Source organism: Ylistrum balloti, unplaced genomic scaffold (assembly GCF_031769215.1).
Source record: "Ylistrum balloti isolate Yb309-2 unplaced genomic scaffold, AGI_CSIRO_Ybal_v1 Utg370080, whole genome shotgun sequence".
In the NCBI taxonomy this organism is placed as follows: Eukaryota; Metazoa; Mollusca; class Bivalvia; order Pectinida; family Pectinidae; genus Ylistrum; species Ylistrum balloti.
Genome location: NW_026782117.1, coordinates 144,795 through 171,158, shown reverse-complemented (window position 1 = coordinate 171,158; position 26,364 = coordinate 144,795). Strand labels below are relative to the sequence as shown.

Genomic DNA, 26,364 nt, shown 5'->3' with positions numbered 1-26,364 from the left:
GGGACTAGAGAGTTAATCTGAACACAATATACTCATAACAGGGAGAAGAGAGCTAATCTTTACACAATATATCCGGCACAGGGACTAGAGAGCTAATCTTTACACAATATAGCCAAAACAGGGACTAGAGAGCTTATCTTTACACACTTATCCGACACCTGGACTAGAGAGTTAATTTTTTATCAGTATATCAAACACAGGGACTAGAGAGCTAATATTTAAACAACATATCTGACACAGGGACTAGAAAGCTATTTTTTATCAATATATCAAACACAGGGACTAGATAACAAATGTTTACACGATATACCTTACACTAGGACTAGAGAGTTAATCTGAACACAATATACTCGTAACAGGGAGGAGAGAGCTAATCTTAACACAATATATCCGGCACAGGGACTAGAGAGCTAATCTTTACACACTTATCCGACACCAGGACTAGAGAGCTAATTTTTCATCAGTATATCAAACACGGGGACTAGAGAGCTGAAATTTAAACAACATATCTGACACAGGGACTAGAAAAGTACTTTTTTATCAATATATCAAACACAGGGACTAGATAACAAATGTTTACACGATATACCTTACACTAGGACTAGAGAGTTAATCTGAACACGATATACCTGACATTGGGACTAGAGAGCAAATCTTAACACAATATATCCAATACAGGCACTAGAGAGCTGATCTTTATAAATATATCAAACACAGGGACTAGAGAGCAAATCTTAACATAATATATCTGATACAGGCACTAGAGAGCTTATCTTTATAAATATATCAAACACAGGGACTAGAGAGCTAATCTTTACTCGATATACCTGACACTAGGACTAGAGAGCTAACCTTTACACCATATACACGACACAGGGACTTGAGAGCTTCTCTTTACACAATATATTCATAACAGGGAGAAAAGAGCTAATCTTTACACAATATATCCGGCACAGGGACTGGAGAGCTAATATTTAAACAACATATCTGACACAGGGACTAGAGAGATAATTTTTTTATCAATATATCAAACACAGGGACTAGATAACAAATGTTTACACGATATACCTTACACTAGGACTAGAGAGTTAATCTGAACACGATATACCTGACATTGGGACTAGAGAGCAAATCTTAACACAATATATCCAATACAGGCACTAGAGAGCTGATCTTTATAAATATATCAAACACAGGGACTAGAGAGCAAATCTTAACACAATATATCCGATACAGGCACTAGAGAGCTTATCTTTATAATTATATCAAACACAGGGACTAGAGAGCTAATCTTTACACAATATACCTGACACAGGGACTAGAGAACTAATATTTACATGGGATACCTGACATTGGGACTAGCGAGTTAATCTTTACTCGATATACCTGACACTAGGACTAGAGAGCTAACCTTTACACCAGATACACGACTCCGGGACTTGATAGCTTCTCTTTACACAATATATTCATAACAGGGAGAAGAGAGCTAATCTTCATAATTCTTTACAAGGTCATTTATAGTATGTATGCCAGCATTAAACCATCTTGGATAAAAAACACATTTATTCCCCACCTGAATGTCTTTATTATACCACAAAGGACTTTTTAAAAGAGATTTGAAATAACGTTGCGTAATAAGCTCCAAGTTATTTAGTTTAATCATACTTTTAAATACTTCTTTCCAGAATGCATTTCTACAATTTAAACAACAAGAGTTAACATCTTCTATCCCACAATTTAACATTTTTTTCTCATCTATGATAGTATTCAATAATATTTTCCATTTCCCTGATGAGTGAAATATTCTTCTGCTCGAGCTTAGTTTGAGAGAATCTATGAAAGCTACAATATCTATCATTTTTAATCCCCCGTCTATATAATTCTGAATAACCACAGCTTTTTTTATCTTATGTTGTTTACCATTCCAGAGGAAATTAAATAAAATAGAGCTCAGTTTACCAAGAAAATTATTGGAAGGATTTGGTACGGTAATAAATAAATAATTGAACTGGGAAATTAACAAAGATTTTATTACCGGGTATATTGATTCTACCTAATGGAGTAAGCCTACGTCTTTCCCACATATTAATAAGTGCCTTTAATTTTACAAGTTTCATTCGAAATTTGTTTTATTCTTTGTTGTTTTTATCATCAGTCTATCATATATGACCCATGCCTCTAACTAGGTGAAGGGGGTAGTCCAATATGTTGGATCAGAGAAGGGTTTTTGCCCCAAAAGGGTAGTTAGACAATACTTCACTTTAAACACTACTCTTCCCTAATGCTTAAGTGGACTCCATTCAAATTTTGTCTGTAACATCAGTAGGGGTTAGCAAATAACTCTTAAATTTAGATGCACAGAACCTACCATTTATGAGTTTCCGATATTTTCAAGGAATGTTCAAAATCTAAATTCACCAGATTTGTCAGATCAGTGATTACTAATAGGTAATTTAATTTGGAGTCCGATCAGTGAAACATTTCATGCATGTACACCATGTTGTTTTTACCAAGGGTGCAGTAACAAAATCATCATTTGTCACACCAAGTGTTGAAAGCCAGATGTATGTAGGCAAATGCTTTGAGACTGTACATTAAAGTATCAACTTCAAGATATTAACTGAACTACTGACTATAGGCTCTCTGTATAACCCCACAATGTCAACACTTCTGGTCAGTAATATGGAACTAATAAGGATGTTTATGGGTTATTATTAATTCCATACATGGACTGTGTAAGATTGCTATGCATTCTAAAAATGCAGTTAAGAAATTGTCTGATATCTTAGTTTTTCCCAGTGGACATTTCCTTTTTCCAGTTCAAATATTTCAGTACCAGAAGACGAAAGGGTTGGACTCGAGTAATATGAGTATTATTAACACCCTTTCCTTATAACATACAATGTAGAATGTACAAATCATAGAGTGTCTAAACTAATTTGAATATGATAAACATATTATTGTATTGCGATAGATTTCCCTCCATATATCATATATATTTGACGCAGAAACATAAAATACACACATTCAGGCTATCCATGTAGAATTTCTAATAAATATAGCCATGCAGATGGTACCAGTCAGGTCACTTGTAACAGTAATATAACACGTTTGTTTCCGTTGAGTTTTTTTTTAATTCACAAAGAATAAGAATGGTCACCCATGTCCATGGTCATTAAAGGCAGTATGAACACGATGAATAATGACCTGCTAAAATAGATAAGTATCAACTTCGTAGAAAATTGCGGGAATGGCATGCTACATCTTGAATCCAGTGTAGTATACTCTTATGTAGAATACCTTTCATGGAAACCAAATACTGTGTATTTTCAGTGCTGTCAAACTGTCACAAGGTCTTGAAAGTCAAACTTGCAAAAAATACAACTACGACTCATTAATGGCCAGCGAAGATTCAAAGAAATGTGGGCATGTTTTATGCGTTGAAAAATATCAGAACCACATTAGTTTGGAAATAGCATAGCATTGTAGTAAATACTTCCCAGTGTCAACAAAATACGAAACTAAAGCGGTTAGACAATTTACAGGATCGGGCAGAATCGGACTTGAATAGTGCCGTTTCAATGATTTTAAGACTTTCTTTTGCATTGATATAATCATATGGTTCATATTATGATAACTTTTTAAGGAAAAATGGAGACGTATTACATAAAAAAGAAAAATGAAGATTTATTACATAAAACACTCATATCTGTTTTGGTCGCGCAAAACCGAAAGACGACTTGCAGGATAGGACAGAATCGGGCGGTTTAGATGTAGGATTTGGACAATGAATTGTTGTTAGTGTAATTATTGTAGTGTTGAATGAATTTGGTTAAAATGTCACAATTTCACATTGATCAAAAACGGCCAAAAAAGATATTATTCTACCCAGATTCTGCCCGATCCTGCCCGATTCTGTAAATCGTCTGACCCAATCACAACATCGTAGACGAAATCAAGACGATGCCGAGAAGTCGATCCCGGTCACCGAGAAGAGGTATAATTTCATTGAAACTGTAATATACAAAAACAATACAGTGGTATATGTAAATGAAGAGTATCACTTTAATTGTTATAACTACAACAATTCAACATACGTCAGTTCTGTTGATCCGGACAGACTACAAGGCCGAATTGTTTAGTCCGATACAACAGGCCAAGCCACAGCTTTATTATTGGTTATATAATTGTAGGGAACTAGGTCTAGGTCTTGCATCGATGACTTAATTACCGAGGTCATTCAGAAACCTAATACATATTTATAATATACACAATTTACATAGATCTCTTGGTAAATGAAATGTACCGAGATGAACCGATGCCACTGCCCCCTCCCAGTCATAATCAATGGGTATGTAACGGGATGGGTGTACTCACGTTTTGAGTAGGCCTGACAGACGGAATTGACTTACAAAATTTGTACGTGGAAATAATGACCAGCGACAGATGAACAATTAACATAAATTGATTCAAGAAGAATTACAAGACAATGAACATAAAATACAGAGGCAGACAAACTTAGTCACAAACATTGCACATTTACATTACGACTCACCACAGGAAATACATGTAGAGACAACCCCCAACCCACACTATATGGCTAACATATTTAGCTAATAAATCTGCACCAAAAACCACTCATCCTGAAACCTTACAAAACAGAGATGGAAAGAAAGAAAGAGAAAACAGAGTGTGACCGAAATCTCACAAATTAAATCTTAATAGCGGCGAACTTACTTGCGACCACCGAGTTTCAATACCCAAAATCCACTAATTGAATCAGTGGCCAATCACAGCTTGAATCGAACGCACCTGACCCACAAATAATCTTGAACCCAAAATATCCTTGCACATACCCATATGAAGCGTGCAAGGTATGCTACCTGTGACTGCATCACATGGAAAGATGGGTAAAACCTGACACGTAGCCTAACCCTCATTTGCATAGACTAGACAGCAAAATACACAAGGGACACTCAGTGCAAAAAACATAAACAGTTGATAGACTAATACCCAAGTCAAAACGAGCCCCGTTACAAGTATATTCACCCTACCAGTGCTCCAACATAAAACATAGTTTTTTTCCCCCTTTTAATCTTAGTACTTGTCAGTGACTGAAATTAGTGTTGTGTAATCTCACCTGTGTAGCCTAGTGGGTTGTGGTTTATCGACAGTACTCGAAGACTATGATGTGTTGTACACATTTATTTGTTGGACACATTGAAAAAACCTACAATAAAACATACATCTTTCAATCAATATATTAGAACATAACAAACGGAAAACAGCAGCGATACATAATTATATATAACTAGATTTATATGCTAATAATTGCAAATATACATATAATTACATACCAGGAATGGCTGTCCACTTGATCACCAACTTATCGATGCTAATCTTGACATCCGTCACCAGACATCAATAATAAGGTGAAGACCCATGGCAGAGGGGCCCAGGTCTTTATATATATTAGGTGCTATGGTGGCAGGAAATATACATGTATTGTCTAGGCAGTGTTGTCGCCTGTCGATTGATCAATTGTCCAGTGTTCAGTCATAATACAGCAGATACTGGTACACCCACAAACGTTTAAGAAACAGAGTATAGACAAAGACATATAATACAGTGTATGACATTACACAGGCTTACATGTACCAATATGTCCCTTAAAACAATGTTTCCGGGTTACACCTGTATAGGATTTCGACATATTATGTGGGTTATCACAGGTGTATATATACCACTGAGCGAACCCACGGCTCACTCTCACTCCCAGAGTGCGCTGGGGTGTTCATGTGTGTCAGAGATCGCTAGGACCTGCGGTGGGTCAACCCCACAGCACTGAGTGTCAGACATGTTTACCTATTTCGGGTGCCCACATAATAAGTCGCATTCCCCTCTAGATTGTACCATTATTCATGTCTGCACCATTTTGAAGAAATATGTCAAAACTGCAGTACCTTTTGTTTCATTAATTAAGGTTTCAAAAGGTATATCAAAACTTTATTATTTCCCATATCAGCAAAACAATGGTTCTTTACTCTTTGACAATGTAAGACAAGAGTGCCGTGGACACAACTTCCAGCACATCCACCAATTGTAGTAGTGATATTGAGCAAGTTTCGTGAAAATCTGTTCATTAGTTTAGGAGGAGTTACATTCACAAGGCTCCACTATGAGCAAGCTACAGACACAAAGTTGAAAATGGCATCAATCTTACAAAAATCAAAGAACCGAAAAATCACCCTTTCATGCACATCAAACCATTGTATTAGTGACATTGAGCAAGTTTTATGAAAATCTGATCATTAGTTAAGTAGGAGTTGCTTTCACAAAGCTCCACTAAGAGCAAGCTACAGATACAAAGTTGAAAATGGCATAAATCATGCAAAAATCAAAGAACCGAAAAATCACCCCTTCATGCACATCTACCCATTGTAGTAGTGACATTGAACAAGTTTCATGAAAATCTGATGATTAGTTTAGGAGGAGCTGCATTTACAAGAAATGGACGTACGGACGGACATATACGGACAGACGGAGATGACGCCAATATACGACTGCCTCCGGCGGCATATAAAAAACGAGCCATTAGGATGCCATTAGGTAGACTTTCTCTGTACAATCCACCTTGGATATTAATTGTTTCACTACTCTATGAAATTAAGATGTTTTAATACATTTTTGACACTTATTGAAGGTATGTTTTATTGAAATTAAACATGAAACTTTCAGCATTTTTTCTCCATCCATTAGTTAAATAAAGCAATATTAATTATTCAGATAAAATGGTATCTAGCTGAGTATATGTACATCTATATAATCATCGGTATTACCATCTGAAGATTCACATACTATTAGGTTACGTTAAACAAATGTGGACACAAACCTCCTTGAGTTGATCACAATTTGATAATTACGAAATGCATGTCAATTAATTGGAAGTTAATTACAAGTTTTCTTTCTAGTAATTGTCTGTCAACACAAGTGCGATCATTGGTTATTTACTTCTAAGGCTAAATATATACAAGATGCAAGAAAGTTTATACAAAGAAATGTCCAACATTAGCTCGAAAGAGGGTCTCTGTATGTAGCTAGAATCAGACCTATGTAGGAAAGCAGAACTATAATATTATGATTTTTCTCTCTTTTTATTTATGTATTCTAGAGACAGGGATCAATCTAGTACATATACATCCTTTGTCCAAATAAAAGGCTGATGTAATGCTCACAATTCGATGAATCTTTATAAATATAGTTTTCTATTCATGATCAATTTTGTCAATTGCATATGTTTTACAATTAATTTCTTTCATATTAGAATACACATTAAGCAATATACCCTAAAGTTAACCAATGGAATTACTTCGCTTATGCCTTTAATTTTGCCAGGACATGTTTCAGGTCTGCAGAGAGTGAAAGTGATTGTAATCCATGGAGTATGAAGGTTGATGATAGAGTTGTGTGAAAAAAGAAAGATAAGCAGAAAGAAAATTCATGCCTTAAAATCAACAAAATGAAAAAATGTCATGCTGTACAGCATATAGATATATCAGGTGTGGGTGTGTGCTGTTTAAAATGAATACATATTCAGTATATTATTATTTATATTTCCAGAAAGAAGACATTCAAGAGAAAGAAGACGTAAGTAAGGGTTAGAATATTAAAAATCACAAGACAGGAAACAAAGGGTTATCTTTACTGAGTACTTGATCCTCTCAGAAACTAGATAAAACATAGATTTTCAATTTGAATGTGCATGAAGATCAATTTTCTATATTTCAAATTCATTGTAGGTCGCCGCAAAAGTAGATCAAGGTCAAGGTCACCAAGACGCAGGTCAAGAGATCGGCACAGGTCAAGGTCACCGGCATCTAGTTACAGACACAGGTAGATTGGGAGGTCAAAAAAGTTGAAAATAGCATGTGGTACCAAATACTTTATTGTAACTTTAAATTAACTGTAGTTTTCTGGATTTTACAATCTAGCTTCTGTTAGAAATAACTCTAATATAAAGCTACTTTGATACAGAAGTTGGAACAAAACCTTTGAACCAGCCTTAACATTTATACAGCTAATCTGACACCAGGCTCTGACCCATAATATTGAACCAGCTCCAATATTATATACCTACTCTGACAAAGGGCTTTAAACCACACCATTGATGACCATATGTGAATGCAGTTGGTGTTTTGTTGAGAAGAGTCTTTGGAACAATAGAATTTTATGTGGTCAGCTGACAATACTAAATTTATTAGGTTATTTGTTTAGTTGTATACAAAAAGAATATAATTGATGTGATAATGAAACTGCTACATTTCAGTAAAACTAGGAGTTAATTTTGTATCTGTTTGTTATGAAGATTAAATCTTTTAACATCAATAAATTTTATTTCAATTGAATTTTATCAATAATGATTAATTTTGTTAATCAGTTCTGACCTCTATTTTCTTTTTACAGGGAAAGGAAAAGCCGAGAACATGTACCAGAGAGACAGAAATTACAAGAATTTGACCAGTACCACACCAAACCTCCAGGTAGTATCATCCCAAATCTCCCAGTAGCATCACCCCAAACCTCTCGGTAGTATCATCCCAAACCTCCCAGTAGTATCACTTAAAACCTCCCATTAGTATAACTCCAAACCTCCCATTAGTATCATCCCAAACCTCCAAGTAGTATTACTCCAAACCTCCCAGTAGTATCACACCAAACCGCCCAGTAGTATCACCCCACACCTCCCAGTAGTATCACACCAAACCTAGTAGACTCACTCCAAACCTCCCAGTAGTATCAACCAAAACCTCACAGTAGTATCACCCCAAACCTCCCAATAGTATCACTCCAAACCTCCTGGTAGTATCACCCCAAACATTCCAGTAGTGTCACCCCAAACTTCCCAGTAGTATCACCCCAAACATCCCAGTAGTATCACCCGAAACCTCCCAGTAGTATCACTCGAAACCTCCCAGTAGTATCACTCAACACCTCCCATTAGTATAACTCCAAACCTCCCATCAGTATCATCCCGAACCTCCAAATAGATTCTTTCCAAACTTCTCAGTAGTGTCACACCAAACCTCCTAGTAGTATCACCCCATATCTCCAAGTAGTATCACTCTTAACATCCCAGTAGTATCACCCGAAACCTCCCAGTAGTATCACCCCAAACCTCCCAGTAGTATCACTCAAAACCTCCCATTAATATAACTCCAAACCTCCCATCAGTATCATCCCAAACCTCCCAATAGATTCTTTCCAAACTTCTCAGTAGTATCACACCAAACCTCCTAGTAGTATCACTCCATACCTCCTAGTAGTATCACCCCATACCTCCAAGTAGTATCACCCCAAACCTCCTAGTGGACTCCCTCTTAACCTCCCAGTAGTATCACCCCAAACCTCCCAGTAGTATCACTCCAAACCTCTCAGTAGTATCACCGCGAACCTCCCAGTAGTATCACTCAAAACCTTCCCATCAGTATCACCCCGAGCCTCCCAGTAGTATCACCCCAAACATCCCAGTAGTATCACCCAAAACCCCCCAGTAGTATCACCCCAAACCTCACAATAGTATCACCCCAAACCTCCCTGTTGTATCACCCGAAACACTCTAGTAGTATCACTCCAAACCTCCCAGTAGTATCACCACGAACGTTCTAGTAATATCACCCTTAACATCCCAGTAGTATCACCCGAAACCTCCCAGTAGTATCACCCGAAACCTCCCAGTAATATCACCCCAAACCTCCAAGTAGTATCACCCAAACCTCCCTGTTGTATCACCCGAAACACTCTAGTAGTATCACTCCAAAGCTCCCAGTAGTATCACCCCAAACGTCCCAGTAATATCACCCTTAACATCCCAGTAATATCACCGGAAACCTCCCAGTAGTATCACCCCAAACCTCCAAGTAGTATCACCCTTAACATCCCAGTAGTATCACCCCAAACCTCCCAGTAGTATCACTCCAAACCTCTCAGTAGTATCACCGCGAACCTTCCAGTAGTATCACTCTAAACCTCCCTGTAGTATCAACCCAAACCTCCAGTAGTATCACCCCAACATCCAAGTACTATCACTCCAAGCCTTTCTTATTAGTATCACCGCAAACCTACCATTAATATCATCCCATAGCTCCCAGTAGCAGCAATCCAAACCCCTCAGTAGTATCACCCCAAATCTTCCAGTAGTATCACCCAAAACCTCCCAGTAGTATCACCCCAAATCTTCCAGTAGTATCACCCAAAACCTCCCAGTAGTATCACCCCAAACCTCCCATTAGTATTACCCCAAAACTCCCAGTAGTATCACACCAAACCTCCCAGTAGTATCACACCAAACCTCCCAGTAGTATCACTCCAAACATCCAGTAGTATCACTGCAAACACTCTAATATTATCACCCCAAACCTCCCATTAGTATTACCCCAAAACTCCCAGTAATATCACCCCAAACATCCCAGTAGCATCACCCCAAACCTCCCAGTAGTATCAACCCAAACCTCCTCGTAGTATCACTCCAAACCTCCCAGTAATATCACCCTTAACATCCCAGTAGAATCACCCCAAACCTCCCAGTTGTATCACCCCAAACCTCCCAGTAGTATCACCCCAAACGTCCCAGTAATATCACCCTTAACATCCCAGTAGTATAACCCCAAACCTCCCAGTAGTATCACTCAAAACCTCCCATCAGTATCATCCCAAACCTCCCAATAGATTCTTTCCAAACTTCTCAGCAGTATCAAACCAAACCTCCTAGTAGTATCACCCCATACCTCCAAGTAGTATCACTCGAAACCTCAAAGTAGTATCACCCCAAACCTCCTAGTGGACTCCCTCTTAACCTCCCAGTAGTATCACCCCAAACCTCCCAGTAGTATCACTCCAAACCTCTCAGTAGTATCACCACGAACCTCCCAGTAGTATCACTCAAAACCTTCCCTTAGTATCACCCAGAACCTCCCAGTAGTATCACTCAAAACCTCCCATCAGTATCATCCAAAACCTCCCAATAGATTCTTTCCAAACTTCTCAGCAGTATCAAACCAAACCTCCTAGTAGTATCTCCCCATACTTCCAAGTAGTATCACTCGAAACCTCAAAGTAGTATCACCCCAAACCTCCTAGTGGACTCCCTCTTAACCTCCCAGTAGTATCACCCCAAACCTCCCAGTAGTATCACTCTAAACCTCTCAGTAGTATCACCGCGAACCTCCCAGTAGTATCACTCAAAACCTTCCCTTAGTATCACCCCAAACCTCACAATAGTATCACCCCAAACCTCCCAGTAGTATCACCGCCAAACCTCCAGTAGTATCACCCCAAACCTCCCAGTAGTATCACCCCAAACCTGCCATTAGTATAACCCCAAACCTCCCAGTCATATCTCTCCATACCTCCCACTAGTATCACCCCAAACCTCCGAGTACTATCACTCTATACAATCTAGTAGTATCACCCCAAACCTCCTAGTGGACTCCCTCTTAACCTCCCAGTAGCATCACCCCAAACCTCCCAGTAGTATCACTCTAAACCTCTCAGTAGTATCACCGCGAACCTCCCAGTAGTATCACTCAAAACCTTCCCTTAGTATCAACCCGAACCTCCCAGTAGTATCACCCCAAACATCCCAGTAGTATCACCCCAAACCTCCTTGTAGTATAACTCCAAACCTCACAATAATATCACCCTTAACATCCCAGTAGTATCACCCGAAACCTCCCAGTAGTATCACCGCCAAACCTCCAGTAGTATCACCCCAAACCTCCCAGTAGTATCACCCCAAACCTGCCATTAGTATAACCCCAAACCTCCCAGTCATATCTCTCCATACCTCCCACTAGTCTCACCACAAACCTCCCAGTATTATCAACCCAAACCTCCAGTAGTATCACCCCAAACCTCCCAGTAGTATCACTCCAAACGATCTAGTAGTATCACCAAAAACTTCTCAGTCATATCACCCTTAACCTCCCAGTAGTATTACCCCAAACCTCCCAGTAGTATCACTCAAAACCTTTCTATTAGTATCACTCAATACCTCCCAGTAGTATCACCCCATATGTCCCAGTAGTATCACCCCAAACCTCCCAATAGATTCTTTCCTAACTTCCCAGTAGTATCACTCCAAACCTCCCAGTAGTATCACCCCATACCTCCCAGTAGTATCACCCCAAACCTCCCAGTAGTATCACCCCAAACCTCCCAATAGATTCTTTCCTAACTTCCCAGTAGTATCACTCCAAACCTCCCAGTAGTATCACCCCAAACCTCCTGTAGTATCACCCCAAACCTCCCAAGAAGTATCACTCCAAACACCCTAGTATTATCACCCCAAACCTCCCAGTAGTATCACCCCAAACCTCTGGGTAGTATCACCCCAAACATCCCAGTAGTATCACCACAAACCTCCCAGTATTATCAACCCAAACCTCCTCGTAGTATCACCCAAACCTCCCATTAGTATCACTCCAAACCTCCAGTAGTATCACCCCAAACCTCCCAGTAGTATCACCGCAAACCTCCAGTAGTATCACCCCAAACCTCCCAGTAGTATCACCCCAAACCTGCCATTAGTATAACCCCAAACCTCCCACTCATATCTCTCCATACCTCCCACTAGTATCACCCCAAACCTCCCAGTAGTATCACCCCAAACCTCCCATACGTATCACTCCAAACCTCCAGTAGTATCACCCCAAACCTCCCAAGAAGTATCACTCCAAACACCCTAGTATTATCACCCCAAACCTCCCAGTAGTATCACCCCAAACCTCAGGGTAGTATCACCCCAAACATCCCAGTAGTATCACCACAAACCTCCCAGTATTATCAACCCAAACCTCCTCGTAGTATCACCCAAACCTCCCATTAGTATCACTCCAAACCTCCAGTAGTATCACCCCAAACCTCCCAGTAGTATCACTCCAAACGATCTAGTAGTATCACCAAAAACTTCTCAGTCATATCACCCTTAACCTCCCAGTAGTATCACCCCAAACCTCCCAGTAGTATCACTCAAAACCTTCCATTAGTATCACTCAAAACCTCCCAGTAGTATCACCCCATATGTCCCAGTAGTATCACCCCAAACCTCCCAATAGATTCTTTCCTAACTTCCCAGTAGTATCACTCCAAACCTCCCAGTAGTATCACCCCATACCTCCCAGTAGTATCACCTCAAACCTCCCAGTAGTATCACCCCAAACCTCCCATACGTATCACTCCAAACCTCCAGTAGTATCACCCCAAACCTCCCAAGAAGTATCACTCCAAACACCCTAGTATTATCACCCCAAACCTCCCAGTAGTATCACCCCAAACCTCTGGGTAGTATCACCCCAAACATCCCAGTAGTATCACCACAAACCTCCCAGTATTATCAACCCAAACCTCCTCGTAGTATCACCCAAACCTCCCATTAGTATCACTCCAAACCTCCAGTAGTATCACCCCAAACCTCCCAGTAGTATCACTCCAAACATCCAGTAGTATCACTACAAACTTTCTAGTATTATCACCCCAAAGCTCCCAGTAGTATCACCCCAAACATCCCAGTAGCATCACCCCAAAACCTCCCAGTAGTATCACTCCAAACATCCCAGTAGTATCACCCAAACCTCCTCGTAGTATCACTCCAAACATCCCAGTAGTATCACCCAAACCTCCCATTAGTATCACCCCAAACCTCCCAGTAGTATTACATCAAACCTCCCATAAGCATAACCCCAATCCTCCCAGTAGTATCACCGCAAACCTCCAGTAGTATCACCCCAAACCTCCCAGTAGTATCACCCCAAACCTGCCATTAGTATAACCCCAAACCTCCCAGTAGAATCACTCCAAACGATCTAGTAGTATCACCCCATACCTCCCAGTAGTATCACCCCAAACCTCCCAGTAGTATCACCCCAAATGATCTAGTAGTATCACCCCAAACCTCCCAGTAGTATCACTCCAAACGATCTAGTAGTATCACCAAAAACTTCTCAGTCATATCACCCTTAACCTCCCAGTAGTATCACCCAAACCTCCCAGTAGTATCACTCAAAACCTTCCATTAGTATCACTCAAACCCTCCCAGTAGTATCACCCCATATGTCCCATTAGTATCACCCCAAACCTCCCAGTAGTATAACCCCAAACCTCCCATACGTATCACTCCAAACCTCCAGTAGTATCACCCCAAACCTCCCAAGAAGTATCACTCCAAACACCCTAGTATTATCACCCCAAACCTCCCAGTAGTATCACCCCAAACCTCTGGGTAGTATCACCCCAAACATCCCAGTAGTATCACCACAAACCTCCCAGTATTATCAACCCAAACCTCCTTGTAGTATCACACAAACCTCCCATTAGTATCACTCCAAACCTCCAGTAGTATCACCCCAAACCTCCCAGTAGTATCACTCCAAACGATCTAGTAGTATCACCAAAAACTTCTCAGTCATATCACCCTTAACCTCCCAGTAGTATCACCCCAAACCTCCCAGTAGTATCACTCCAAACCTTTCTATTAGTATCACTCAAAACCTCCCAGTAGTATCACCCCATATGTCCCAGTAGTATCACCCCAAACCTCCCAATAGATTCTTTCCTAACTTCCCAGTAGTATCACTCCAAACCTCCCAGTAGTATCACCCCATACCTCCCAGTAGTATCACCCCAAACCTCCTTGTAGTATCACCCAAACCTCCCATTAGTATCACTCCAAACCTCCAGTAGTATCACCCCAAACCTCCCAGTAGTATCACTCCAAACGATCTAGTAGTATCACCAAAAACTTCTCAGTCATATCACCCTTAACCTCCCAGTAGTATCACCCCAAACCTCCCAGTAGTATCACTCCAAACCTTTCTATTAGTATCACTCAAAACCTCCCAGTAGTATCACCCCATATGTCCCAGTAGTATCACCCCAAACCTCCCAATAGATTCTTTCCTAACTTCCCAGTAGTATCACTCCAAACCTCCCAGTAGTATCACCCCATACCTCCCAGTAGTATCACCCCAAACCTCCCGGTAGTATCACCCCAAACCTCCCATACGTATCACTCCAAACCTCCAGTAGTATCACCCCAAACCTCCCAAGAAGTATCACTCCAAACACCCTAGTATTATCACCCCAAACCTCCCAGTAGTATCACCACAAACCTCCCAGTATTATCAACCCAAACCTCCTCGTAGTATCACCCAAACCTCCCATTAGTATCACTCCAAACCTCCAGTAGTATCACCCCAAACCTCCCAGTAGTATCACCGCAAACCTCCAGTAGTATCACCCCAAACCTCCCAGTAGTATCACCCCAAACCTGCCATTAGTATAACCCCAAACCTCCCACTCATATCTCTCCAAACCTCCCAGTAGTATCACTCTATACAATCTAGTAGTATCACCCCAAACCTCCCAGTAGTATCACCCCAAACCTCCCATACGTATCACTCCAAACCTCCAGTAGTATCACCCCAAACCTCCCAAGAAGTATCACTCCAAACACCCTAGTATTATCACCCCAAACCTCCCAGTAGTATCACCCCAAACCTCTGGGTAGTATCACCCCAAACATCCCAGTAGTATCACCACAAACCTCCCAGTATTATCAACCCAAACCTCCTCGTAGTATCACCCAAACCTCCCATTAGTATCACTCCAAACCTCCAGTAGTATCACCCCAAACCTCCCAGTAGTATCACTCCAAACGATCTAGTAGTAGCACCAAAAACTTCTCAGTCATATCACCCTTAACCTCCTAGTAGTATCACCCCAAACCTCCCAGTAGTATCACTCAAAACCTTTCTATTAGTATCACTCAAAACCTCCCAGTAGTATCACCCCATATGTCCCAGTAGTATCACCCCAAACCTCCCAATAGATTCTTTCCTAACTTCCCAGTAGTATCACTCTAAACCTCCCAGTAGTATCACCCCATACCTCCCAGTAGTATCACCCCAAACCTCCCAGTAGTATCACCCCAAACCTCCCAGTAGTATCACCCCAAACCTCCCAGTAGTATCACCCCAAACCTCCCATACGTATCACTCCAAACCTCCTGTAGTATCACCCCAAACCTCCCAAGAAGTATCACTCCAAACCTCCTGTAGTATCACTCCAAACCTCCCAGTAGTATCACCCCAAACCTCCCATACGTATCACTCCAAACACCCTAGTATTATCACCCCAAACATCCCAGTAGTATCACCACAAACCTCCCAGTATTATCAACCCAAACCTCCTCGTAGTATCACCCAAACCTCCCATTAGTATCAATCCATACCTCCAGTAGTATCACCCCAAACCTCCCAGTAGTATCACTCCAAACATCCAGTAGTATCACTACAAACCTCCCAGTAGTATCACCCCAAACCTGCCATTAGTATAACCCCAAACCTCCCACTCATATCTCTCCATACCTCCCACTAGTATCACCCCAAACCTCCCAGTAGTATCACTCTATACAATCTAGTAGTATCACCCCAAACCTCCCAGTAGTATCACCCAAACCTCCCTGTAGTTTAACCCCAAATACCTAGTAGAATCACCCCAAACCTCCCAGTAGTATCACCTCAAACATCCCATTAGCATTACCCCAATCCTCCCAGTAGTATCACCCCATACCTCCCAGTAGTATCACCTAAGCCTCTCATAAGAATCACTACAAACCTCAGTAGTATTACCCCAAACCTCCCAGTAGTATCACTCCAAACGATCTAGTAGTATCACCCCATACCTCCCAGTAGTATCACCCCAAACCTCCCAGTAGTATCACTGCAAACGATCTAGTAGTATCACCAAAAACTTCTCAGTCATATCACTACATAACCATAATAAGAAAGAAGAAAATGTCTCTCAGATGTTCTTTAATGATACAAAATTTTGTAATGTTTTCAATTGGCACAATAAGTTGTTGAATATTTTCCAGTCTTCCACGGTTAATTGAGTTTAAAACACTTGTGGTATACATGTATGTAAGGATAACAGGTAATACCATAACTACAGAACTGACACACATCAGGAAATTTCAAGAGTTGTGTTTGACTCTACGCTTGACATTTAATTTCCCTAACCCAACCCTAATTCTATTCAAATTGCTCTATGTCAATGGTCCATGGTTCCTATGTCAGTTAATGTTTCGAAGTTTGAGGGACTACAAAAAAACTTTGAATCATACGTGTTGGGTTATATTGATGTTTTCATGCTCATGGATATATATTGGATTGGTGACACAATATTTCTACCTGAACAAGAACAAATACCAAAACAAAAGGTCAAGGAAAACATGCATTTTTATCTTAAAATAAAACATCTTCATCTGTGTAAAGAGAAACATAACTTTAAATAGAAATCAACGAGAAATTGATAATGCATGCTTACATTTACATTCGTGCCTTCCTGTCACATATTATATGTATTTCATGGATCAGTTTTAAATGAAATGACGAGCAGCATTAAAGTGGTCTGCGTATGTGTAGCAGCAATTATTTTAAAGACTGATACAGAAACGTTATAGGTACTAATGAATTGAAAAGCAAGTAAACTGATATCTTAATGTATTCTATCCAGAAATGACAGCACTAATATCACACATCACACAAGTGCTTGCCAATGTTCTGACAACAGCTAGTCTTAAACAATCGGGTAACACATGATTGAGTGATAAATCACAGTGTTTCTTATGCTTTTATGCTTGAAACTTAAAGTAATGTTTTGGGAATGGGTGAAATTAATCATACAAGTGAAAGAATTTCCTCCCAATTGTCTTCAAAATTGTGTAAATTAGATCTAACTTAATGCCATTACCACAATAGTGTTGGTAGATATCACATGATGTCCCTTTATCTTTGATTAAATATCATGGTTCAAAAGCAAGCAATTCAATTCTAATATGTGGCCAGTCATTAGTTTATCTGGTATCACAGAGTTAATGAAAGCGGGTTATTGTAATCCCATTGTCAGGTAGCGCTCTTCATAAAAATGTGTGAAATTTTGCCACAGGGCGAAAATACTTGTACAGTACTGCCAAGGTAAATGTTTTGCTTGAACCATTAGGCATCAATGACACATCAAAAAGTTGGATTTATAAAACTTTGATTCATTAAAGGGTAAGTTACTAGTAATATATAGGGAAAAAATTTGGAATCGGGCAAAAACTTTGATACATCAAGAAATTTGAATCATCGAAGTTTGACTGTAGTTCTTGTTATCACTATTTGTTGAGAGGTAGTGGATGAATCTTTCTCTGATTTCATAAGTTGTGCATTGTCCTATTTCCAGACTGATTAGAAATTCATCATGTCCTTCAGGCAGTCATCGTGGATTTTGACAGTAATAGTTTGTGATCACTATTTTTGGAGAAATACTAGATGGATCATTCTCAAATTTCAAAAGTAATATATAGGGACTCCGTGGTCCCTAGTTTTACTCTTTTGATTTTGGAACTGATCAAAAAATGTCTGACAGGTTGCTTTTTAGGTCATCTGACGTGCGCCGTCTGCCGTGCGTTGTCCGTAAACTTTTCATTCAAAAACTTCTTCTCAAATACTAGAAGGCCTAGGGGGCTAATACTTGGCCCATAGCATGCTGGCATGGAGCCCTACAAAGTTTGTTCAAATTAATGACCTTGACCCACTTTCAAGGTCACAGGGGTCAAATATATTAAAATATACAAACGACTTCTTCTCAATAAGCAAAAGTCCATGAGTGCTGATATTGGGCCTGTAGGATGCTTGGATGAAGGGCTACCAAATTTGTTCAAATGAATGACCTTGACCCACTTTCAAGGTCACAGGGGTCAAATAAGTTAAAACATACAAACGACTTCTTCTCAATGAGCAAAAGTCCATGAGTGCTGATATTGGGCCTGTAGGATGCTTGGAAGAAAGGCTACCAAGTTTGTTCAAATGAATTACCTTGACCCACTTTCAAGGTCACAGGGGTCAAATATGTTAAAATATACAAACGACTTCTTCTCAATAAGCAGAAGTCCAAGAGTGCTGATAATGGACCTGTAGGATGCTGGGATGACATGCTACCAAATTTGTTAAAATGAATAACCTTGACCCATTTTCAAGGTCACAGGCATTAAATATGTTAAAATATGCAAATGACTTCTCAATAACCAAAATGATTAGAGTGCTGATATTGGGCCTGTTAGATGCTTTGAGGAAGTGTTACCAAATGTGTTCAAGTGAATGACCTGGACCCACTTTCAAGATCACAGGGTTCAAATATGTTAAAATCTGTAAACGACTTCTTCTCAGTAACCAAAAGGCTCAGAGTGCTGATATTGGGCCTGTAGGATGCTGGGAGGAAGGGCTACCAAGTTTATTCAAATGAATAAAGCCCACTGTTTTAACGGTAGACTCACTGTTGTTAGAGTTTGGCTTGCTTTTTGTCAGATGACTGTTAAGGCCCATGGGCCTCTTGTTTTATTTTTACAATGAAAGTTTATGGCTATTTTTTAGGAAGTACTGAATGGATTTATCACCAATTTCATATGTAGGTTCCTTTCTGACACTAGCAGTGCTCTTTTGAGTCTGCTAGATTAAACAAAATGTCCAACAGACAGCTATCTTGAATTTTGACACTGACATTTTGTTATCACTTTTTCATGCGAAGTATTGGACTGATCTTTCTCAAATTTCACACATAATTACATCATGGTCCCAAGTTGTTCATTATCCCATTTTTGTGCTAATCCAACTTCTTGGATTTTGAAATTTTGTTATTGCTATTTTTTGACAAATACTGGATGGATCTTTCTCAAATTTTATATCTATGCTTCCTTTGGATCCTTTCTGTGCCCGTTTGATTCTGAGACTTCAGATAAATTAAACACTGGTAGGGAGCCATTTTTTTTTTTCATACTTGAAGATTATTACTGCTCTATCTTTAGAGAAATTCTCATATTCTGTATGATTATGAGGAAAGAAGAGAAAAGAATGGAAAAGATCCAACTTTGAAAGAAAAAATCAAAATCAAAAGATGATTGGTGCCAAGATCCCTTTGGGATCTTTTGTTATATATGTAATTATAGATATTTACAATCATATAAGATAGCATTAGTTTGTCTAGGAACGACATAATATATCAACTGACTTATTGCCAGACATTGGCTTGTCACTAACAAGTGTTATGGTATTACTCTTTTTAAACAGGGTGGATTTTACCAGGGGAGGAATAGATTCAGTTTTTTTTTTTTTATGAAACGCTGTGATTCTTCTCTCTACAAACTCCGACCACCTACTACCCATCACACACACCCCTATCCTGACCACATACCTACACCATTGTTCAATCCATATGTCCTTAAATGAATTAGATTTTTGAAACTGTTCCCAAACTGAAATAGTAAGTACTCAGTATGTATGAGAAATATCATACTAAAAATGTGTAGAACAGTTAATCAAAAATGTTTCTGATGTCTGATGCTGGGTAAGAATTACAATATTATTTTGTATTGTCTGGTTGTAGTCGTGGAATATCTGTCTGATCACGAGGTATATGAGATAGAGGATGATGACGATGACGTTGTTGTAGAACCACAAGAAAATTCATTTGTGAAATCAGAGGCAGCCATGATGAAAGCCATGGGCTTTGTTTCATTTGATTCAACAAAGGTAATTATCTACATAGAAATTTTGAATTAATTTGAAATGTAACACAACACTTGATTGGTCATATATATATAATCACAATTTGCTGTCCATAAATTTCTCATTTGCCTACTGAAAATCACTTAAAATTTTGCATAGGATTGATTTTCACATTAACACACCAGGAAATCAATCACCATTATTTGTATAGAAATAATTCTTGATTTGGTGCCATTATTAGAGTGCATATATCTAATAACCCATCATTTGCGAATTTAAAGTAATTTCTAGACCACAGTTTGTGAAGAATCATGTATTTGCAAATATAACTGGAAGATGTGAGTTGTGAAATAAAGTATGTGAAATCTAAATTATTTACAGTATCAAACCTGGAAGTTAGTGATGTTGATGACACTGATATCCCATCGTGACATGACATCTGAATCAATTGCTCAATCAATCCAAAAGGGTCAATGAAATTTCCCTTACAGGCATCACATATATTGCTTGATTGATTTACTACTCCTAATTGTTAGGTTATTTGATCATAGTAATATGAGTAGATATAAACAAGTTTTTAGCTCACATGGTCCAAAGATGCAGTGTACCAAATTCATGCCTGCAAGCCCTTAATTACAGGATTGTGGTGCTTTTTTATATAATTTTGTGTCCAATACAGTCGGTTATAGCAAATAATTTAGAATTTCACTCCTCTTGTTCCTCCTTTGTTCTTTGCCCAAATGTGGTCCACAGAATTCTTCGGTGAAAGAGTATCAGTTTTGAATAAAAAAGTATTCATGGGGTCCCCAGGGGTGGGAATGCCAGAGCCCAGTAGGAGCATAGGGTGAATTCTAATAAATCCTTCTTGTAGGAATGATTTGATTTTTTTCCCCAAATATGCTTCACACCATGTTTTGGGGAAAAAATCAAATGGGAATCAAACTGTTGTAATAAAACTGTTATAAATGATGGGTCTCAACCCCAGTGGACAGGAGGGGCAGAACAAATTGAAATAGAGCAAATATGTTATGTGCATGAATATTCCTCCTCATTTAATTTTGATGAAGTGATTGCAACCAGCCAAACCTAAGTGAGCAATACGGGCCCTATGAGTCTTTTTATTGCGATCTCTATTTTTAAGTGTGTCGTGCGCTGTGCATCATAAACTTTTAGCATTTTCAATTTCTTTCGGAAAACTCCTGCACCGATTTCAATGAAATTTTACGAAAACCTTTGATGGCTAAAGGTGTACCAAAATAGTAAATAATGTGGTCCCTGAGGGGCAGGGCCAAAATGGGTCAAATGATTGAAACTTCAAAGATCTTCTTCTCAAATCCCAGGTAGGGTAGAATGAAATACTTTTCATGGATGGAAAGGCTATCAGATGCTTTACCAAAATTGTAAATTTCATGATCCCAGGGTCTCACATTTCCTCCTAGGGAGGGATAAAGTTTACTATAGTTTATATAGGAAAATTACATTTTTGAGTATGATTTGTTTATTTTCCTTTAGAAATAGTTCAAACTTGGTTAGAATCATTAGTATAACTGACAGAGATGCACATACTGACCACAGCAGTCCCCAAGGGATTGATAAGCCAGACCAAAAATGGGTCACTTTCACTGAAATTTCAAAGATGTTCTACTGTTCCAGGATCAAAGATTTTATATAGGATAATAAAATGTTTGGTTACTTTCTTTAAATTCAAACTAGGTTAGAAGCCTTAGCATTGAACAAAAGTTAATATTATGCACAATTTCTATTTGCTTTATGTGTACCATGTAATTAAACATTAGATGGTGGGATATTCAAATCGCTTTGTGTCCATGATCTATTGTCTGTCCATAAACAACTTTTATTATCGCTATTTCTTAAGAAGTATTGGATGGATCTTCCTAAAATTTTGATATGTAGGTTCCCCTTGGTCCCTAGTTGTGCCCATTTGATTTCGGGCCTGTTCAAAAAAACGAAACGACTGACAGGTAGGCATCATGGAATTTTTCAATGAAGTTTGTTATTGCTATTTCTTGAAAAGTAAGAGATGGATCTCTCTCAAATTTCATATGTAGGTTACCCTTGGTCTCTAGTTATGCCTATGTTATATTGAGACTGATCAGGAAAACAAAAATGCTAAGTGACGGACATCTTCGATTTTGACATTGAAAGTTTGTTATCGCTACTTCTTGAGAAACTACAGCATAGATCTTTCTCAAATTTCATGTGTATGCTTTCCTTGATCCCTACACTGATCTGAAAAAAACAAAATGGCCTACAAGTGGCCATTTTGGATTTTGAAGATGAACATGTATTATCACTCTTTCTTGAGAACTGCTCAATAGATCTTTCTCAAATTTCTTGTATAGGTGATTCCTTTAGGTCTCTTGTTGTGCCTATTCGAGTTTGGGATAATAATAATAATAATAATATACTAAATTTATATAGCACCTTATCTAATTCGTTAGGGATCAGAAAATGTTCAATGTTCAAATGCCTTATCACTAAGAGCAAAAACAAAGAAGAAAAGAGAAAAGAATTGAAAGCATCCATCTTTCAAATAGCAAATTAAAATCAAAGAATGATGGGTGCGAAGATCTCATTGGGATCTCTTGTTTTTATGCCATATCGCGCGCCGTCGTCTGTCCTGCCGTCCGTCGACCACCGTCTGTCTGTCCTGCGTCCATCAACTTTTCATATAAACAACTTCTTCTGAAATACCGAAAAGATAGAGTTATCATATTTGGCTAGAAGGTTCCTCTGATGAAGCCCAACAAAGTTTGCAAAAAGAAATGACCTTGACCCATATTCAAGGTCACAGAGGTCAAATGTGTTAAAACCTTTTAACAATTTCTTCCAAGATATCGGAAGGCCTAGAATTATTATATTAGGCTGGAAGGTTCCTTTGATGAAGCCCAACAAAGTTTGCAAAAAAGAAATGACCTTGACCATATATTCAAGGTCACAGAGGTCAAATGTGTTAAAACCTACAAACGACTTCTTCCAAAATACCAGAAGGCCTAGTATCATTATATTTCGCTGGAAGGTTCCTTTAATAAAGCCCAACGAAGTTTACAAAAAGAAATGACCTTGACCCATATTCAAGGTCACAGAGGTCAAATGTGTTAAAAACTTAAAATGACTTCTTCCAAATTTTTGGAATGCCCAGAATCATTATATTTGGCTGGAAGGTTCCTTTGGTAAAGCCCAACAAAGTTTGCAAAAAGAAATGACCTTGACCCATATTCAAGGTCACAGAGGTCAAATGTGTTAAAACCTTTAAACGACTTCTGTCAAAATACCAGAAGGCCTAGAATCATTATATTTGGCTGGAAGGTTCTTTTGATGAAGTCCAACAAAGATTGAGAAAAGAAATAACCTTGACCCTTATTCAAAGTCACACAGGTCAAATGTGTTAAAACGTTTAAACAATTTCTGATGAAATATAGAAAAGCCTAGAATAATTATATTTGGCCAGTATGTTCCTTTTATGAAATCCAAGAAAGTTTGCAAAAAGAAATGACCTTGCCCCATAGTCAAGGTAACAGGGGTCAAATGTATTAAACCTTTAAATTACATATTCTGATGATCCAAAACATGAGGGATAGTGATTTATTCCAAAATAGGTTCTCAATGATGCCCTGTAATATTTGAGAACAGAAATGACCTTGACCCATATTCAAGGTCACAACAGTCAAATGTGTTAAACCTTTGAACAACTTCTGATTAAGCTAAAGGCTTAGGATCATAATATTTGTCCAAAAGGTTCCTACATAGTGTGTGAAAAAATAGCTTGACCCATAATGATATTTATGGTCGTTGGGGTTAGATTTGGTGAAATAGTTAATCAACTTCTTCTGATTAACCAAAACCCATCATATTTGGCCATTAAAGACTTATATACAAATGACTTATTTTGGACTACTTAGTGACAGAACTCATATGGAGTAATTTGTCATATTGCTTTAAGCATCTTCTGTGGAACATATGCACAGATATTGTACAGTTTATCAAAATGATCCAGTTGAGCAATACAGGCCCTCTGGACCTCTTATCTATTTGGCAGGAGTGAAGGTGTACAGGTCATGTAGGGTGTAATGTGTTTTGCTCGACCATAAATGTCTTTAGAGGACAGTTCATCACAATCACAAATGCTTATATAAATATGTTTCTCTAGATGTAAATATAGTGTTACTATTTTTTTTGGTATCTTATTTACAGGGTAAAAAGGTTGCAGGAAACGACATATATGTGGCCAACACTGCCCGAAAACGTCGATACAGGTTTGTTCTAATTTTTAATCATCTGCTATAGTCAGCTATCGTCATTTATTTCTTAAATGAGCATTTAAAAAAGGTGAGACATTTGTTAAAGAAAAGGGAGTTAATCATTGTTGTATTTGTTTCTTGTAGACAATACATGAACAGACGTGGAGGATTTAACCGTCCACTGGATTTTATTGCATGATGTCTGCTGACGTATTCCTCATATATCAAAACTTCATTCCTGAAGAAGTCCGTGGCTAAAAAGATGTATGCAAGATGGAAAACATTGTGACTGTGGTGTGATATTTTGGTGCAGTGATTACTTTATGATTAAAGTGGTCTCATTACTTGAAAGATACAGTCAGATGGTATCTCTTTTACTGGACTTACAGGAAACATATACAAAAGATACAGTCAGATGGTATCTCTTTTACTGAACTTACATGAAACATTTACAAAAGATACAGTCAGATGGTATCTCTTTTACTGGACTTCCAGGAAATGCAAACATAGAGGGATGATGATCTTTTGATTGAAACATGTGTTTCTTAAATAGGGAATTCAAATAAAATGTATAGTATTTCTCAACTTTCACTGTGGAAATTTATTAGATAAAAAACATTGATGACTTTTATCGGTGGGAAATTTCATAAAATACTGATAGTGTTTCTTTCATATAAATTCAGATAAATATAATGATGGAAAACATATTTCTTCCAGTAGGATTTTGGTAAACAAAAAATATGGATGATGTTTCTTTAATTGAAGTATATTCATTAGCAGTCATGATACTGAGGAAAAACTGAACAGACCGTTTTGATTTAGACACGTAAAAAAATTTGAAAGATTGATATTTCATATACTCATCTGATGTAAGTCTGCACACCTCTTGTATAAAGAATAAGATCTTACTTTGTAGATTCCTAAATTATATGACATTCTGAGTTTATATTGCACCTCAATAAAATATCACTTATAGGATATTCTGAGTTGATATTACACCTCAATGAAATATCACTTATATGATATTCTGAGTTCATATCGCACCTCAATAAAATATCACTTACATGATATTCTGAGTTCATATCGCAGAAATATCAACTAGAAATTGTTGCCAACAATTTTGCATTCTTTTCACTTCTTTGGCGACAATCTTAGATATTAGACAGACTCCCCGGAAAACAGCACTAGTTTAAGTTAATCTCAGCTTCATTTACGGCAGACCTAAACAGAATTGCTCAAGCTGACCTGCGCATTTCAAAAACATCCATTTTCAAAATGGCGGTCATGGCAGCCATCTTGGATTTCGAACCAACTTAGAAAATAACAACTCCTAGTCAGAACAAAAATGGTAGTCCTTCATCCCAGCATTCTACAAGCCTAATATCAGTCCCCTTTGCTTTTTGTTTTTTCAAGGATGTTTTAAGATTTCATATACATTTGACACCTGTAACCTTGAATGTTAGTCAAGGTTATTCATAATTGCAAGCCTTATGAAATAA

The 26,364-nt window shown here is 38.4% G+C and overlaps 1 protein-coding gene across 1 annotated transcript; it reads left to right on the top strand.

Annotated features, from left to right (window-relative positions):
* The first annotated feature begins 3,863 nt into the window (after positions 1–3,863).
* On the top strand, positions 3,864–25,843 carry LOC132549862 (U4/U6.U5 small nuclear ribonucleoprotein 27 kDa protein-like). Its single transcript, XM_060213831.1, has 7 exons — positions 3,864–3,997; positions 7,621–7,647; positions 7,800–7,893; positions 8,464–8,540; positions 20,482–20,627; positions 24,819–24,880; positions 25,010–25,843. The coding sequence occupies exons 1-7, from the start codon at positions 3,964–3,966 to the stop codon at positions 25,062–25,064; spliced, it is 495 nt and encodes a 164-aa protein (XP_060069814.1). The 5' UTR covers positions 3,864–3,963; the 3' UTR covers positions 25,065–25,843.
* The last annotated feature ends 521 nt before the right edge of the window (positions 25,844–26,364 follow it).

What these genes read in the sequence shown, in the direction of transcription:
- LOC132549862 (XM_060213831.1), top strand. Translation starts at nt 3,964, where the DNA reads ATGCCGAGAAGTCGATCCCGGTCACCGAGAAGAG. An exon ending in ACATTCAAGAGAAAGAAGAC is followed by an intron (nt 7,648 to 7,799) that starts GTAAGTAAGGGT and finishes AATTCATTGTAG; the next exon opens with GTCGCCGCAAAAGTAGATCA. An exon ending in GCATCTAGTTACAGACACAG is followed by an intron (nt 7,894 to 8,463) that starts GTAGATTGGGAG and finishes TTCTTTTTACAG; the next exon opens with GGAAAGGAAAAGCCGAGAAC.